The sequence below is a fragment of the Pterocles gutturalis genome, unplaced genomic scaffold (genome assembly GCF_000699245.1).
Source record: "Pterocles gutturalis isolate BGI_N339 unplaced genomic scaffold, ASM69924v1 scaffold3622, whole genome shotgun sequence".
In the NCBI taxonomy this organism is placed as follows: Eukaryota; Metazoa; Chordata; class Aves; order Pterocliformes; family Pteroclidae; genus Pterocles; species Pterocles gutturalis.
In genome coordinates, this window is record NW_010109955.1 from 53,146 (window position 1) to 70,544 (window position 17,399).

The window sequence follows — 17,399 nt, forward strand, 5'->3', positions numbered from 1 at the left end:
ATTTAAGCCACCCCAACTCTAAGTTAACTTTTACTTAAAAGTCAGTCTATGACATCCTAATCTAAGAAGTTATCTGTGCTTATGGGTTCACCGCAGTTCTACAGAAGGCCAGTACTGCTATTTATAAACTGGATTTTGCTATTTTACAAAGTTCTTATACAAATCTTACAGGTCGAAAGAAAATGAATAGTTTGGTGAGAAGACGAATGATTGAAGCAACTGCTTTATAGCACAATATGAAACTTGACACTGTTTTCTGCTGCCAGTATGATTCCCAAGTGAGATGGATAAATTGTGGTCAAGACCTGGACAGGTTAACTAGTGGTCATCAGTGCTGGTGGTACCTTTATATACAAAAAAAAAAAAAAAAAAAAAAATATTGGACAGGGCATTTGAAATTTAATACCAGACATGAAACAAGACATCTGTTGGACTCTCATTTGTTTCTCTTTGAATGGGCTTTAATTGAAAGCTCAGTGAAAAATGCAGGTTACATTCTTAGTGTTATCAATAGTTCGTAACAGCAACAACATCAGAACAGTGATGCATCTAGTATTTATACACTAATTTTAGATGTCTAAGAGCAATACATTATCAGATATATATATACACACAATTTCAAGCAATTAAAAGTAAATAATAAACCCCTCCTCCCAAAACCCTGAAACAATATATTTCGTTACACTAATAATGTCTTTTTCACATATACTTGACAAAGAGTCTTTTTAAGTTACTTATCTTAAGAGTAATCTGTTAATGGAGATCCTGGACCAGCCCCATTAAAAGTTCAGTTTTAAGTTTATACAGCTTGCTAGCCACATAACCAGTGTGGCTTTACATTGTAAACAAATCCCAAATGTCTACAATGATTGGAATTAGTTTTGTGTAAAGGAGATCTATCCATCTCATGATAGAATAAATTTAAACAAATACATTAAAAAGAGAGAGAGAAAAGGAGAGAGTTATTTGACAAACAGAACAGTTTGGGGGGATCAATTACGTGATTGTTTAAAAAACAAGTTAACTTAATGGTAAGATTCTTGTTTTCTGTACAGAAAGGCTGATTCATCTAGCTTTAGCTGCTCTAGAAATATGTTCTTTAAAAAAAGGTTGGATTTGTGAAATCCAAAAGCAGAGCTTCCAACTTTAAAAGCTCGCCCTTTGGCAGTACGAGTAGAAAGTTTACCAAAAGTATCTCAGGTGATTGTTCCATCTCATTTTGCAAGGATACCTGTACTAGGATTTGGAAGCTTCAGCATATGCACAGCTGAAGCATAAAGCTTACCTTCAACAGAGAGGAATCACCCTACCCACTGCAGGACTTAAAAAGGTACAACAATATGTACCCGGAAAAGTTCAAGTGAAAATAAAACCAGAAAACTGGAGACAGATGTGAAAGGCAAGCGTAGTTTAGAGTAATCTTGAAACTGTGGCAATCTTGCTTATTTTTTAACAAAATTACAAATAGAAATCTCTTAAACTCACTGAATAGGAACTTGTGTAAGTCCAAATGGAAGACAAGGCTGAGCAGAATCCTACGGTTTAGTTAACTTGTGTCAAATGGGATGCGAAGACAGCTGCAGCTTTCTGACAGAGGTGATCGAAGATGGCTGACAAAGTTTGCAGTAGCTCATAATGTCCCATCTGGTTTATTCACTTGTTTGAACTGTCTAAAGGGCCAACTGCAGTTTAGTCATGTTCCTCTGGTGCATGTTGTGATGACGAACTAATTCATCAGACCTGGCAAATTTTTTTTGACAGCTGGGCCACCGGCAACTGAAAGGCTTTTCACCTGTTAACAAAACACCCTGTTATTAACTGGGTATACAGCTGGCCTGAGACACTGCTATTTGTTTTCTTTCTGCAGGGCTGTGAGGAGCTAGGCAGAGCCCCTGTCAGGAGGAAAGGCATCCCAGGCTGTCCTGAGAGGGTGTGGGAGTGCCCTCAATTCCTGCTCACATCAGCGCTCAGTGCTTTCTTACATCTCTCTCAGCTGATGTTTAACAACAGCCTTTTCAGATGATGTAGAACATTTTGCAGTGGTTTATTCCTGAAGGCAGGTCCTTGCTGAACACTGTGTTGCCATGTCTGTGCTACTCTCAGCTCTCAAGTTTAAGTCACTCTGGCATTCGCACAAGCTTCAGTCACACCTTGGACTGCGGTGCAGACATACTGTTAGTCACTGTGAAAATTGTCAGTGACTATTTAGAGCTTGACCTCAAGTCAAGGAGAGTTTTTCCAGCTAGTTCAATGAGTTTTGGCTGAAGTTCTTTGAAACTGGTGAGTGTAAGTGAATATCGTAGAAGTAACAGAGTTCAGCATGAAGTCTGCTGAGCCAGACTGAAAGTATCCCACTACTGTCTAAATAAAGTAGATTCATATCTAAGGGAGATGTTAAAGGCTCAAAATATTCACTATTTTTCTAAAATTCCCATGAGTATAACATTCACTAAAAATGACCCCAAGCAAAGCACATTCAGTTTTAAAAAGAAATGCCATCACCTTTTCACAGTTTAATCTGGTCTCTCAATTTTCTACAATGTTTAAGTGGAATTTCAGGCCGTGTTTCTGATGCCGCAGGAATAAAAAGCTGATGCTTTCATTAGCTCAGAGCAGTGCCCAGTGACTCATGTTTCTTTTAGAATTGCATTTTCTTTTTTTTTTTTTTTCCCCCAAAAGAGATGCAATATTTTAACATAGGTTCAGCTCTCGGACGGGGCTCTTCCATGCTGTCTACACACCTCGTACTCTCCAACTCAAGCCACACTGGGGTGGAACAAGCTCACCCAGCCACCTTCTCTTCTTTGCCTCACATTTTGTGCATTTCATAAACATCCAAATTCAGGCAAAAGAGGATCTTGGATTAGCATAAATGTTGTATACTCCTGATTGCAAAATCCTGTGCAATATAGATAAGGGCAGCGGTAGTGTTTAAAATCTACTTTATCCCTCAACATACATGCTGGCAAAAGTACCAACTGTCTCACGAGTGCATAAAACAGCATGGGACAAAATTGATCTGGTCAGAGCTACTGATAAAAATCACGGATTGTATGAAGTGGTCTTCTTTCATCTCAACAGCATTAGCAAAACCATCCTGTGAAGTGATGTCAGTTATCTATCACTGGTCAGTTTTTCACTGGACTACCACAGTAAAAGCGGCGCAGTTTGGCTGTTTCACAAGCAGGTCTGGTTGTCCTCTCGCAACAGGGGGCAGCAATCTCTGTTAGTTTCGGGCTGGGCACTAATGACTTTGTATAGCATCCCTGTACAGCTATCAGAAATCACATTTCCATTACTAAAATATGTACAGATGTGTGGAGTTTTCCTTGGATTCTCTTTTTTTTTTTCATTCTACAGCAAAAATTGCTGTCACAGTAAAATTGCTTGCAGAGACAAGAAACTCTGAATTTATAGCTTAACAAATAGTTTGGCAGTTGACCTAAAATTAGGATGGAATTAGATGGAAGTTACCTGGGTTTTGCTTCATCAAGATTTAACATGGAGCAAGTTACCTTGAAATAGGTATTTTGTTGCAAAATTTAGGGGATACAAGAAAGAAAGAGGAATGAAGCTACAGGGCAAGATGGAGATGAAAAATCCCCACCCACCACTCGCGCTCATTCCCCTCAGGATATGTGTATTTTACAGTCAAAGGTGCATGACACATCCAAAACCGCCGACAGGAGCGTTATCACAGCAGCATGCAGCTGGGCTGCAGAGCTCGCAGAGAACCCGAGCCAGTGGCAGGCAGCAAGCCCATGCAAAGGTCTGTGCTGTGAGGCTCCAGTGAGGCTGCTTTCAGCAATGAGTGCAATGTGGGCTTGGATCACATGGAGCAAGGGAGAACTAGAACGGGGAGATGAGTTTCAGTAAAAAAAAGAGAGCAAGTTCTTCACTGATTTATCTAAACGGGGATAAAAAATTACTGGAGTCATGAAAGTCAGTTGGTGATGAAATGTGATGGGGAATGTAGTTCATCCTGACTTCCTAGCATGTGCCAACCGCTTGCCATTTTGTCTCTACCAGAACGTTACCTCTTGCTGATGAAGAAAATATCTTTCTTCATGCAAATGCACACAGACCCAGGCCCTGCAGCTCAGCGTGAGACTACGGGGAGAGCCCAGGAACACAGCCATGCCCTTTGCCGTGGAAACATTTATTTGGCCAGTGCCACAGAAAATGCTATTATTGTCAGGTGAATCATTTCCTTTATTAAAATTTCTTTTTTTTATTTTTGAAAGCCTTAAATATGTGGTTTCATGGTCCAGAAGAGAAAAAAGAATCCTTAGCAGGGAGAAAAAGGTTTTCAGGCTCCTTGTCCATCTGTACAGAGACTGAATTTAAAAGGTTAACGCCAATATAGAAAACACTGTGACATCTAGTAACATGTCAAAGTGCTCACTGAACAATTACTTGGTAAAAATACTGCATACATAGTGGAAGGAAACAGAAAATGTCAGTTCATAGGAATATTTCTAAAACTTAAAACTAAAATATAGAGGTTGCTGCAGTTGCTCCTTAATGGTGTTTACATTTACGTGAGGGCAGAGCAGACTAAAATGGCCTCCTATTTTTTTTTTCTCTGTATTTATATGAAATACTACAGTTTCTACAAAAAGGCCCTTGAATATTTGAGTAAGCTTTTACTTTAGTGTCTGTCCGTGTGAGTTTGCAAAAGGCACTCCTTTTATCTTCTGGAGAGATTACAGTACAAGCAGCAACAGCAAGAGCTTTGCCGTGCTATCCTGCATTAGGCTCAACTGACACTTAGGAGAAGCATGAGTAGGCATGAATACTTTAGATTACAGACCTTCGGCTGAAGCTAGAATTAAAATTTCTGTCTTGTAGGGTTTTTTCAGTAAAGGCAGTAGATCAACTTGACATTTGTGGGCTGAGACCATGATGTTCATTTCACGAGAGCTGACAAAATATATTTTGCCAAGCTGAAATTTCTTTAAACACAAAGAGAGAAAGCATAGCTTCCAAAATCACCTAAATCCCTTTGTGAAAAGTGACTATGATACTCGGAGAATGTAGTCACACTGAAAAATCAGCACACTCTGCAATTCTTTCCCTTGTTTTGCATATTTAACTCCTAGTTAAGAGACTTTCTAATCATGTAATTTACAACAACATTGATTTAAACTTAAAAAATAATGAAATATAAATGTGAAGAAAAGTTTACGCACTTGTTTTACCTGTATGAGTCCTGGTATGAGTCTTCAGATGATCAGATCTGGAGAACTTTCTCTGACAGGTTTTACATTGGAAGGGCTTCACACCTGACAGGACAAAAGAAGTCTGTTGCTATATGCCAACAACTTTTGGAAGAGTGAATAAAACCAGCTATTTCTGAATTTTCAAAAGCCTGGATTTTTTGGTACTAGTTACTGTAACTGCTCCTCCCAGCTTCATGCCTGCACGTTACAGAAAGTCATTAGTCAGGCTACCATCCCTTTGTAACCTCCTCTTCCAATGTCTGGGACTGAAAAATCCAAACACCACCATCATAAACAAACACCCACCTACACTGTTAGACTAAGGAGGATCTGCAAACTTTGCTAGTTCTGATCCTGTGGCTTGGCACCATTGCATGAGCAAATATGACATAAAAGAACAGAGGTGCAGAAATATATTTTTATATACTCCCAATAGGCTTAACTTACTTTATGCTTCTACTACTTTACACACTACACGTAATACTGGAGACTGCTTAACACAGAAATGTTGTAGCATGCAGTTGCTAAAAATGGATCATCCCAATAGAGTACTTTTACCACCAGCTTTCAGAGACACTTCTGACATCTCTCAATAACACTGAGCAAACAGTTTCATTAAGAAAGCTGTTTCAAAAAGATGACGGGAGGATTAAAGAGTCACCTATACAACCATAGTAGTGCTGAAATGCCAACAAAAAAACTCAGCGACAGTCCTCTCCTAAAGCTAACTTCAAGAATTTGGCACTACAGGTAACATCAGAAAAACAGAAGTTTAGAAGTATACTTTTTGGATTGCAATTCATATATAAAGATGAACTCAAATGAGTAGCAATGTGTTGCCAGCCAACCTGTGTGTCGTCTTTGGTGCCGTTTGAGTTGGTCTGAACGAGAAAATCTTCGTTCACAGTCCTTAAAATCACACTGATAAGGCTTTTCACCTGTAAAGGACAATTGGTTTATCAGAAAATGTGGCTATAATGAGGGAACGAATCAACTAGATTCAGAAAATGACACGTGTTACACTTCCCTCCTGCCTAAAGCAGTCTAGTGGTACACCAGGACTCATTTGCTATAAAACCATACAACTGTGTTGGACTCACTGGGGAAAGGCTGGCATAATTCTGCTGCATTGGCACAGATACTGAATCAGCTCATTTGAAAAAAAATAGCCCGTTAGGTTAAAGCTACAAAAATTTTCAGGTTGCATTAATTATTTTTATTGTTTTCTTCTGGAAAAGAACAGAAATATCTTAGTTTATATTTCTCAAAAAAAACCCCATATTAAGCGCTTTCCACCTGTTTCAGTAATATATAATTTGTACGAGGGAACAACTTGCAGTTTGCTCTAAATTAGATTCGAAGAAAAAACGAAACCAATGGCATTCATGAAGGTGGTAATTTTAACCATAATAAACAGATTACAAGAAAATTCAAACACAGAAAAAATACATTCTTCCCCAAAACACAAACGATGTTTCTTCCATAAAGTCCCATTCAATAGAATTTCTCATGTAGCTGCACACCTCTTGCAGGCAAGCCTATGAATTATTGCAAAGCCTCCTGTAAATATAAACTCCCATGCAGTTCAGTAGAGATCCTAAGGATGGGTTTTGTCTGGGATGAAAAGTGAGATTGCGACTTTTTTAAAAAAAAATTAAATCCCTCCAAGCTAGCTTCTCAAATGAACATGGTTTTCAGTGCAAAGGACTTCACCAACCACATAAACATGCAAAGAGAAATGCAGCAATCGAGGATCTTGGGGAAAGAGGGAAATACTACTGGCATGCAGCATAGCATCGAACTGGTGAAATTTGGCCAGCACGAAAACCCCTAATCCTTATGCTGTTACAGAAGGAGCTGTATGGCCTTTCAGATCTGATTCGTGTCTAGTCTAAGGCCCCTTTGCACAACACTGGAATCCTGCAAAAGCCTCAGATATAATTACATTTATACCTACATAAAGTCTGTTTACAGTGCCACAGCCTTGCGCAGAGGCCTCAACACAAGAACTAATGAAACATCTCTCGCTGCAAAGCTGGGAGGATCCTGGCTTTTATCTGGACGGTACACACGAGATCAGCTGGGACCTGCTTTGTCTACGGTGGAAAGCTGAGATGTAAAACAAAGGTCCGGTAGGAAGGACCTAAAGAAAAACATCAGCTGAAGTGGGCAGTGGCTTTAGTTTCTCTGGGTGTATTTTTAAACACATATCACTTTCATAAATCTTCTGATTTTATGATGATGAGGAAAAGGTATTCTGGTATCTCAGAATACCAGTGCAAACTAGTTTAGTTTAAAGCAGAAGCCTTCTGATCTAGGTAACACAGTATAATTAGCATATTAAGGAGAGCATTCCAAATTCATACTGGTGTAGCTAAGATCAAAATTTTACAAAAGCAACTAAATCTGCAAGAACAAGCTAACTTCCTGTGACAGTCACCCAAAGGAGTCTACCGATTCTGAAACCTAGGTGTGGACAATTTCCATGTCTGCTGTGCTTAATTTATTGGCATAAGGGATTAAAGTTGCCACAGGTGTTTGAAATAGTTCCATACACTTTGACCGCAAGGACTCCCTGGGGGGTGCCTGCTTTTCAGAAACCACTTACTTCCAAGGAATTCAGCCCTTTGGCAGATTTAAGAGGGGGAATGTCAGCAGAGCAGAATGCAGTGACAGGATGATTGTCTGCTAATTGCAATATAAACGCAGAAGATGGTTGAGGAGGTATTTGAATAAAACAGTATAGCGAATCTGATGGCATGCACATGAAAGTATTTCTTCAAATATTTTGAAATAGAATCTTGATTAAATTAAGGACAAATTTAACCAATGCATGTATTAAAGGAATCAATCCAAGATGCTGATTGGACACAGAGATATGCTGATGCTGCATAGAAAACGAAAAGCAAGCAAGCAAACAAAAAGAGGCACAATATTTGGACAGAAATCCTAATTTCCTTTTCCTTCTCCATCTTCAGTGTCAGCTAGTACCAAGCAATATGCCTGCAAAAGCCAACTGTCACACACCTATTGACTCCCACAAGTTTCATCAGAACAGGACAACAGAAATGTCCCAGATTAGAAAAGGTCTGTTAGTGCCTCATTAAATCACTACACAGAGGTTAGAGCAGTGTCTAGTTTCCCCAGGCTTAGTGGGGCTTCTCCAGTAAAAGGCTGAAGTCCCTCGATGTATGAAAAATATCCCATAATGCTGTCACCTTCCCATGTGACCACATACAATTTCAAAACAAAACAGAAGAAGAAGACGAAGCTTCACCAGTCTTTCCACCTGTGACTCAGAGGTTTCCACGATGATTCACATTCCATTACTGAAAGAGGGCACACTACAGAAAGGCTAAACTTGGTGCATAATGAAATAGTCAAGATGAGAGAGGATAGAGGCAGTAGAAGTTCTTTAATATTTAGGAAAATATTGGGAAAAAATAAAGCAGAACAAGCATGAATTAGCCTTTGCACGTATCACACTAAATGCTTCTAATAAAATAAACCTATTTGGTCAAAAATAAATAACTTAAACTCCAGGAAGCACACGCATTTTCTCTGGAGCAAGTTGATTTGCCCAGATGCATGGGAAAACAGAAATTCCTACTGCTATACCAGTTGCAAAAATATTCATCCTCATTGCATTTAATGAAGGAGACTTAAACTACAGGAAGCACACACATTTTCTCTGGAGCAAGTTGATTTTTTTTTGATTTTTTGAAAACAGAAATTCCTACTGCTATACCAGTTGCAAAAATATTCATCCTCATTGCATTTAATGAAGGAGTGCTGCAGAGCAAAAGCCTGCCCACCACTAACAAGAAAACACAAGGAACTTAGATAAAACAGATGTTTCTTTCTTTAGTAGGGAGCCTTTACAGGTAACATTTTCTGTCATCTTCACATTGGAGTTCAGGTGTGAGATGTCATGACTGTTTTGAAACTAATCTTATACTTTAAATACATAACTAATCTTATTTTGTGTCATAGAAATGACAGCCTAAAAGCAGTCCATTCTGGGTGAGGCCAATGTCCATGCAGCCCAGCAGCCTCCCACCATGGCTCACCAAAAACGCCTGCAGAAGAGCAGAAGTCCCTGGGCACTCTCCTCGTAGCCAGCAGTTAGCAACTTTCTGAGCCACAGGTAGCTTTCTATGTAACACTCCTTAATGGAGTTTCTTTTCATTAATTTGCCTTAGCTGTTTCTTGTACCCATGCAAGCCTTCAGCTCCCACAGTATCCTGCAGAACAGGGTTCCACAGCACAAGTATGAAGGTCAGTATTTCAAAGCAATGTTCATGGAAGAGTGCTACCCTGGAAGTTACCACACTAGATTCTTAAAAAGGAGCGCCTGTGCGGTTCCCAGCTCGGGCGCCCATTTATCAATTTATCATCTCTGTATGTAGAGGACACAGCTCTGTCTTTCAAAGGTGTTGTAATGATGAACTGCACTAATGACTGTAAAGCATTTAGCAGCAGGGTGGCACACGCCATAGCAAAAGGATATTTGCTCTTGTTAAAGCAAAGAAATCATTATTAGATGATTAGCACAAAAATCATTATTCGACTGCATTACTTACATCCCCTAGAGCCTCAGAAATTCACCACTGAGAGCCGAGTCCCCTACCACATAAAGGACCGCCTTCCTGATTTACAGATTCTCACACTTCGTTGTACAAACTCATACCTGCAGTTGAGCATATTTAGGCTGAAGAATATCCCTGGCAAACAAGCAGAGGTTTTTTTCTCTGCAAAGATGCTCGGTTTTTCATTAGGATAAATCCAGTTTTTCTAATGTGTGGCACCGAACCCAAAGGGTCTCTGGCAAGAATGCTGATGCTTCCACCATAAATGAAATCTATAGAGGTCTAGACATCAGTTTGTTTCTGCAAAGAAATCTCCAAAGTCTGCCACAGGATGACAACTCACATTATTTGCTGTACTGTTGAAAAGTTATAAGTATTTCTGCATTTCTTTTCAGAGGCCTATCTACTGCGGCAAAGTACACCAAGATAAGAAAAAAGCTTTTTTGGCTGTACATATTTCAATAAAGGCATTGTTAACAATGGATAAGCAGTCTTGGAGGGTACAAAATGTCATATTTTCAAGTAAGGTTATGTTGAAACTTTGGTAAAAACTGATTATAGAATTCAATTTGGTGTTTCAGGGCCCTGCTTGATTTTGCAACACTGCAACTGGTGAAGAATGGAAGATCTGATGAGCCAGTCCTCTCTAAGTATCTATTATAATATAATCAAGAGCCAACATTATTCTGCAAAGATATTATCTGCTGGTTTATCATTTTATTATTAGATATATGTAACAGCTTGTTTTCAAATCGTGTTCATAATAAAAAAAAAATGGACCTGTCATTACACTAAGACAGGTGGAAGAGCTTCAAACCCACAAGTGAATCCAGAAACACCTTACAGGAGGACTAGTAAAATTTTATGTTGGTGGTGGAGAGGTGTATCAAACACAGCCAGATTATCCTCCACTTGAGCTGACATCTGACAGCTCTCCTGACTTTAGACTGGCTCATCAGGACTCCTCCCCACCAAAACATTGAAAAAGAAGAACATGAGACACATCCCTTTGTTTAGTAAGAATTTTAGTTGTTATATTAGTCTACTACTTTCTGTCTAATACGTTAATTCCACCAAGTCCAATTTCCGTACCCAGTAGAGAACTCTAGAATGGGGTTTTGGAGTTCACTGGGTTACAAACAGAAAGATGATCAGAGAGCCTAAGAGACAGCCACATAATTACCAACATAAACCAACGGCCTCACTCTAGTGAGGCCCCTTAAGATACCCCCTAACACATAAAACCAAGCACATGGAGAAAAGAAAGAAGGTGCAGAGAAGTGTAGCTACCGTAACTGTTATCAACAAGACACACATTCTTCATAGCAATGATCGATCTGCCCTCAGTGAAAAGTGGTTTCCAAACTTCTCTTTTGACAATCACCTTTTCCACAAGCAGGAGACACAAATCAGGGTTAGACAGAGAAAGACGTGAAGTTACAAAGGAGAGTGGAAATGGATCTGCGTCACAACAGTCAGTTCAAATGCCCAGGGCTCCTGAAGAGCACAGGACTGAAAAAGACCCTTATGGCCACCAAGTCCAGACCACACCAAGCAGCCCAGAAAATATATTAACTCAGAAGTTGTTCTTAGACTACCCGCTCCAGAAGCTCCATATAGTACAGTTCACCAAACACTCTCAAAAACCAGGACTAACAGATGACAGAAGGAGACAAGAAATGAAGGGCATCATATTCTAAGCCTCTACTACAGCAGCTGTGAATTTGGTAAGTAAAATTTCTAGACAATGACCATAGGACATGGCTAGTATCCACAGAACAGGCTGAGGACAAAAACCAGACAGCCTGCTAAAGGGGAAAACTCCCTTCTGATCCTAAAACTGAGTGCATCAGCTAGGCACATTACCCAGGCAGTTCTCATACCAGCAGTGCACCAACCCTTCCTCTCTTGAGCTGCAACCAACCTCAAAATCTTACATGGTCTTATGAATGGCAATGTTTGTATCAGCAAATACAAGCTTTGGGAATCAAGCTGGCCTCTTATGGAAAGCAACTTGCAAAGGTTTGAGAAATAAATAATTTTTGTTGTCAACATATCAAAATACAGTAGCAGAAAGATCTGGACCCACCTGTACAAAAGAGATGTGGGGGGGGGATGGGGGGGGGGAAAGTGGTTTTCCTTTACCCTGTTCCACTATAGCGTAAACCAAAGGAGGGGCACATGACCTCAAAGACAATGGGAGAAGTCTCCCTAGGGATGCTACATAGTCCTATCCCCTATGGTTTTGGGGAATTTTGTGACTCTACATGCCTAAATTATATGTTGTATAATTCTGAAAATCTTTTCCAGATAAGGAAAAAAAAAGGATGTAAGCTGAAGTCCTTGTGATGCATCCAGAAATAATATTGCGAAAGCCAAGCAACTAAATAGAATAATATACAGGACCAGAACAAACAAATTATGACTGTTAAAATACAGAGTAAATCGATTTAGGAATGAAAGAAATAGCAATTATGAGAAAAATTCAGAACTGTTTAGGCATTCTCAAGAAAAATACCGCAACTAATGGACCCCAAAAGATCTCCAAATTTTCTTCTGCTTCCAATGCATTTACAGAAAATAGAATAGCATTTTTGTAGACCTTCATCTCTAAAGACTAAACTATCTTGAATGTATAATCTGAGCAACACTGAGATGTCCATCTGAATTTTTTGCGACTTGCCCATTCAGAAATTAACAGTGCTTTCTAACGTCCATTTCTCATCTGTGAGTATTTTATGCAATTAACTGTTGTCACCCCATGGTCTTCAAAAGGAAAAATTGGCAACTATTTTCCATGAAATGTGGGATGATCTGACAGGTCACAGCAGTACAGATTGCCTTCCTGTTGCCTGTTTCATCCCTTTGACCTACAATCACATGGTTAACTGAACATCCATATTTACAGATTTTATCCACAGATTTCTAGATTAGCACAGAAAGAACTGTCTAAATAAAAAATATGATAGGCAATTAAAAATGCATAAGGAGCTTATCTAAAGGTGTACCATAATTTTACATTTCCAACAGTACAAATCTCCCAATAGGGGAAATAATTCTGTTTACTCTTTGGCAAGGTGCAGCAGGGCATTTTATTTCCACATTTTGAGATGTAACTTATATTGCCTGAACTCAAAGAGAATCCAGATCCCAGCCTACAAATGACTGGCTTCAGGCTCAATTCCTCACGGAAAGATCCCGTAGCAAGAAAGCTCATTTGCTTCCACACCCATCCCGGAAAGGCTTACACAGGAGGACAAGAAGATGCTAAATATCTAGGCTCCTCTTGCAGAGGAAGCTTCTTAACAGTCAACAACAGTTATGATTTGGAGCAAGCTTTAATGCTCCCATGAAAAAAAAAAAAAAAAAAAAAGATTACGACTCACAGCCCTGAATGATGCCCTATAACAGTAAGAGAGGGAGGCAGCTGATCTACTTGCTGTCAGCACTGCTCTGTGTTTTTCTTCACTAGATTCAGAACCTTCTGAATGACAGAGCATGTACATACCTCATCTGACAGATTCTCACTGCCCTGACCTGGCAGATCATTTCTTGCACCTTCTGCTCTTTTAAAATCACCCTGCCCACTTTGCTGTCCAGTGCTGTGACATGATTTATACCCATCCATGCTGACACTTACCAGTGTGCTTTCTGCTGTGCATCTGCAAATGGGACAGCTTAAAGTATCGCTTGTTACAGCCGGGGTACGCACACATGAAGGGACGTTTTTCATTTGTCTCACTTGTTGATCGGACAATAGTTGGAGCTACTCCTGGCACCCGTCGGACATCCTACAATGACAGAGACTTGCTAATGCAATGTGTATGTTCTCAGGCTTTTACTTAACATGTTTGAAGATCAGAGGCATTTCTCCACGACAAAGAGATACTTAAATGCATTATACTGCAAACAGGCAATTTTATTTTATTCTACATTAACAAAGTACAACCTTAGTATACCTTAATCTGCTCTTTGCAGAGTATTAAAATTATTTGAACGTGAAATACGGTGAAATCTGCTTACTAAATTCTCTCACCAATATTTACATGCAAGATTAAATGGGCCAAATTCTGGCCTCATGTATAATCACACAATCCCAGAAGAACACTCATTGGCATGTGAAATAGTTTTAGGCTTATACCGGTGTAAGAGACAAGAGCACAAGCCAGAGTAGCATTGTCTTCTTGATTTTAAATACTCATATGAAGTTAAAGGACAGTGAAATTAATGTATTGGGTTAACACAAATCGGCAAAAAAAACCCCAAGAACTCTAAGTGGAGCCAGTGAATAGTTCAGCCTTAATGGATTTTGGCCACTGTCACAATGTTCCATCAAATATCATCTTCTCCTTTTGGGATAATTAACTTCCTTAAACAATGTCAACTGCTTACTTTTATTCACTCAACCAAAGCTGGCTCATGAGCCTGTTTCTGAGAGCTTGCCACTGAATAATGACTTGTTAAACTATACAGAAAAGGAAAAGATACTATCTAAAAGCGTTGATGTATGTTGACAACACAGAAGAGACAAATATTGTGTAATGACTTTGCCATCAGTTTTAAGAAGGTACATCTTTTATTTATTGATGATAAGACTGTTTCAGAAAGGGAGGAAATTAACTCCCATGAACGGTAAGTTCCTTCCAAATATTCACTAATTACTTAGTCATTAGGAGACAATCACCTCTTATATTTTGTTTTAAGGAAATATGTTTGAATTAGTAAAGTTTCAGAAATCTGTAAAAGCAAAATGTCAGTTAACACTTTCTTACATATAGTTATCAGACATAGACTATTGTAACCACAGAAGCTTCATATGGCTGAAGTGATTGGAGCTGGAAGCTGGAAACTGGATGGTGTATTTTGGACCCTGCTGAGAAGCTGGTAAGGAGTATTGCCTCACAGGTATACTTTAGAAGAAATAAACAATTTTAAATTACTGTATCAGAAATAAATCTTCCATCATGCTTCAGCAGCTTCAGTGAAGTCAAGACACTTCTGTAAAGCATTGCTTGATAACACAGTGAAACCACAAACCAAGGATGGATCTCTAAATACCAGTGAAGTAGTAAATGAACATTATAAACAGGCATCTACTTCCTTCTGAAGAATGCCCTGCTATACTCACTTGTATGCCTCGAAAAACTCCATGGGTGTGTATTCTGTACTGGGCCCCACAGCTGTATAACATGGGAGCGCTGTGGTTCTCGTTTTCATATCCGGCTGTATGGCTGTAAATAAAGAGGGGAATAATGGAAAAATGAAATATTTTCCGGTACTCAGCTCCACGTGAGAGGTTTCATTTCTTAAGTCAGTGATAACACATGCAGAGTTCACTTTTACAGCCGGAGTATCCATGTTCAAACGAAATTCACCAAAGGAAGCCTGCTCTGCCTTTGTATGGATCTGCTCCCGCTGGCACAACACACTCACTCCATGTATACATCTATTAGGATCCATTAAGACAGACCAGTAAAAAAAAAAAAAAAAATTAAAAAAAATCGTGATTTGAACTTGTGATGTATTTCCACAAAGATTTTAGGTAAGAGGAAAAAATCCACATAGCAGCATAACTGTGTCATGCGCACATGTACACGTTATTTGTCAGTTAAATGTGGGGCTGGCTATTGCTAATATCTTTTGGAATGAGCAAAATGCCTCAAGTTTCACATTAAGTGCAGTGGATTTTTGTCAGCACCTCATGACTCAGATATTACCAGATACTACCAAGAAAGTGATGACATTTATAAGAATAGCAGACATGTACTCATAAACAGAGATTACAAATCAGTGTCCAAATTATTTATCCCACATATCAGCTTGTAGGATGCATTACAAATTAACCCTTTATAAAAATAAAACAATATAACAAAACCAGCCTATCCTTACTAGGCACAGATTTTCAAGATTCTTCATGCAGCATCATCACAATAATTATAAAAATTTTTAACTTTTATTGTTTTTTGGGGGTGTCACAACATGTTTTATCTAATTATGTTCTTCAAAATCCTATGTTCACCTGGCCAGAATATTAGGAACATTGCTGTGTTTCCCATTTACAACCTTCTTAATGTCAAAATTATGTAAATAAATTTTAGTTTTTATTTTTAAATGAGTATGTTACACTAGTGTGTACATTGCCACGTGTATTAATATATATTGGCAACAGTACGTGTTCACGTTTTACACTGCACTGGAAATTAGAAAGCCCAGAACAAAGCCCAAGGGCACACAGCTAGGGACAAAGATGGATACATAGGATGTTATCCCAGTCTTTGCCAAATGCTTGCAATAGCAATTTGAAGGGGTCCCTGAGGGCCTGATTCTCATTTCACTGGTCCTTCCTTTCTCTTCACTCAAAGTTCATGTACAGAGTAGAATTACAAGGAAGTTTTAAACCTCTTAAGTGATTTGCAGAACAGCCAGTGGAACTGGAATGCGGGATGTCTAAACGGTTTGTGAACCTCACTAAACAGGAGAGGAGCAGTACCTGTAAACAGCTCTTACAGCAGCGTGTGGGTTGCATTCCTCATTTTTTGTCCCCATAGTGGCTTGCAGGCTGCCACCTGGCAGATGTGTTCCTTTAGATCAAGTCCTTTGCTGCTTTAAAATAATGGTTTCAAATCCTGTCTCCACCTGGCTATTCAAATCAAAGGTATGCTCTCTTTTATTTCAATTTTAAGCAGGAAATAGATGATTGTAATGAAATAAGTTATAGGGTGGTATCAAGAAAGTATCTCTGATCTGTAGTAATATCTGTAATAATAGATAAAGGAAGACACCTTCATCTGGTTTAAATGGATTAAACTCTTCTCTAGGCATGTACCATGTCCCGCTAAATAGGGTCTCTTCTCTGCTCAGCGCCCAGAGGTGGCCTTTTGTTCCCTGATACAAGTAACAAATTACCATTCACTGCTCAGCGCCCAGAGACATGATACAAGTAACAAATTACCAAATTGCCATTTGCCCAATTCAGGCTCTCCACCAGCATCAGATTTTCCTCTCTCTTTAAAGGCAGCAAGTCATAGATGTTATAAAAGAAAAAAAGGTGAAAAGCACCGAACCCATAGACCCATGAGGATCACAGATTAAACAGTGCATTTTAAAACAGAAATTAAATGAGAACTATGACTTATAGGGAGGAAGGTCTGCAGCAGAAGCTCAACCCATGGACCTATGATGATCACAGATTAAACAGTGCATTTTAAAGCAGAAATTAAATGAGAACTATGGTTTATAGGGAGGAAGGTCTGCAGCAGAAGCTATTGCTGATCTGTAAAGCAGCAGCAAATCAAGGGTAAATACAAACTTCAGTGTTAGCCAACCTGCATAACCGTGTAACCCCTCATTCACGCCTGTACTAGCAACCCAACACATCACAATAAACAAGGGACACAAAGTGTAACCATGTAACCCCTCATTCACACCTGTACTAGCAACCCGACACATCACAATAAACAAGGGACACAAAGTTAAATAAGAAGAATTCCCAGGACAGAAGCTTTAGAAGGAGGAACAGGAATACACAGTAAGAGCTTATACCATAAAGCACAGCCTAACTTTCCCTCCAAATTCACATAGCTTTCGT

The 17,399-nt window shown here is 39.2% G+C and overlaps 1 protein-coding gene across 1 annotated transcript; it reads right to left on the bottom strand.

The window, feature by feature from the left end:
• Positions 1-1,670: 1,670 nt before the first annotated feature.
• Positions 1,671-16,357, bottom strand: LOC104461509 (Wilms tumor protein homolog). Its single transcript, XM_010073132.1, has 6 exons — positions 16,302-16,357; positions 14,940-15,042; positions 13,452-13,602; positions 6,071-6,160; positions 5,202-5,285; positions 1,671-1,792 (listed from the first exon to the last, which is right to left on the bottom strand). The coding sequence occupies exons 1-6, from the start codon at positions 16,355-16,357 to the stop codon at positions 1,671-1,673; spliced, it is 606 nt and encodes a 201-aa protein (XP_010071434.1).
• Positions 16,358-17,399: the final 1,042 nt, after the last annotated feature.

Coding starts and splice junctions, on each gene's coding strand:
- LOC104461509 (XM_010073132.1), bottom strand. CDS start 16,357: ATGGGGACAAAAAATGAGGAATGCAACCCACACGCTGCTGTAAGAGCT. Junction 15,043..16,301: donor GCTGTAAGAGCTGTTTACAG/GTACTGCTCCTC, acceptor CTTTATTTACAG/CCATACAGCCGGATATGAAA. Junction 13,603..14,939: donor GAGTTTTTCGAGGCATACAA/GTGAGTATAGCA, acceptor CTGTCATTGTAG/GATGTCCGACGGGTGCCAGG.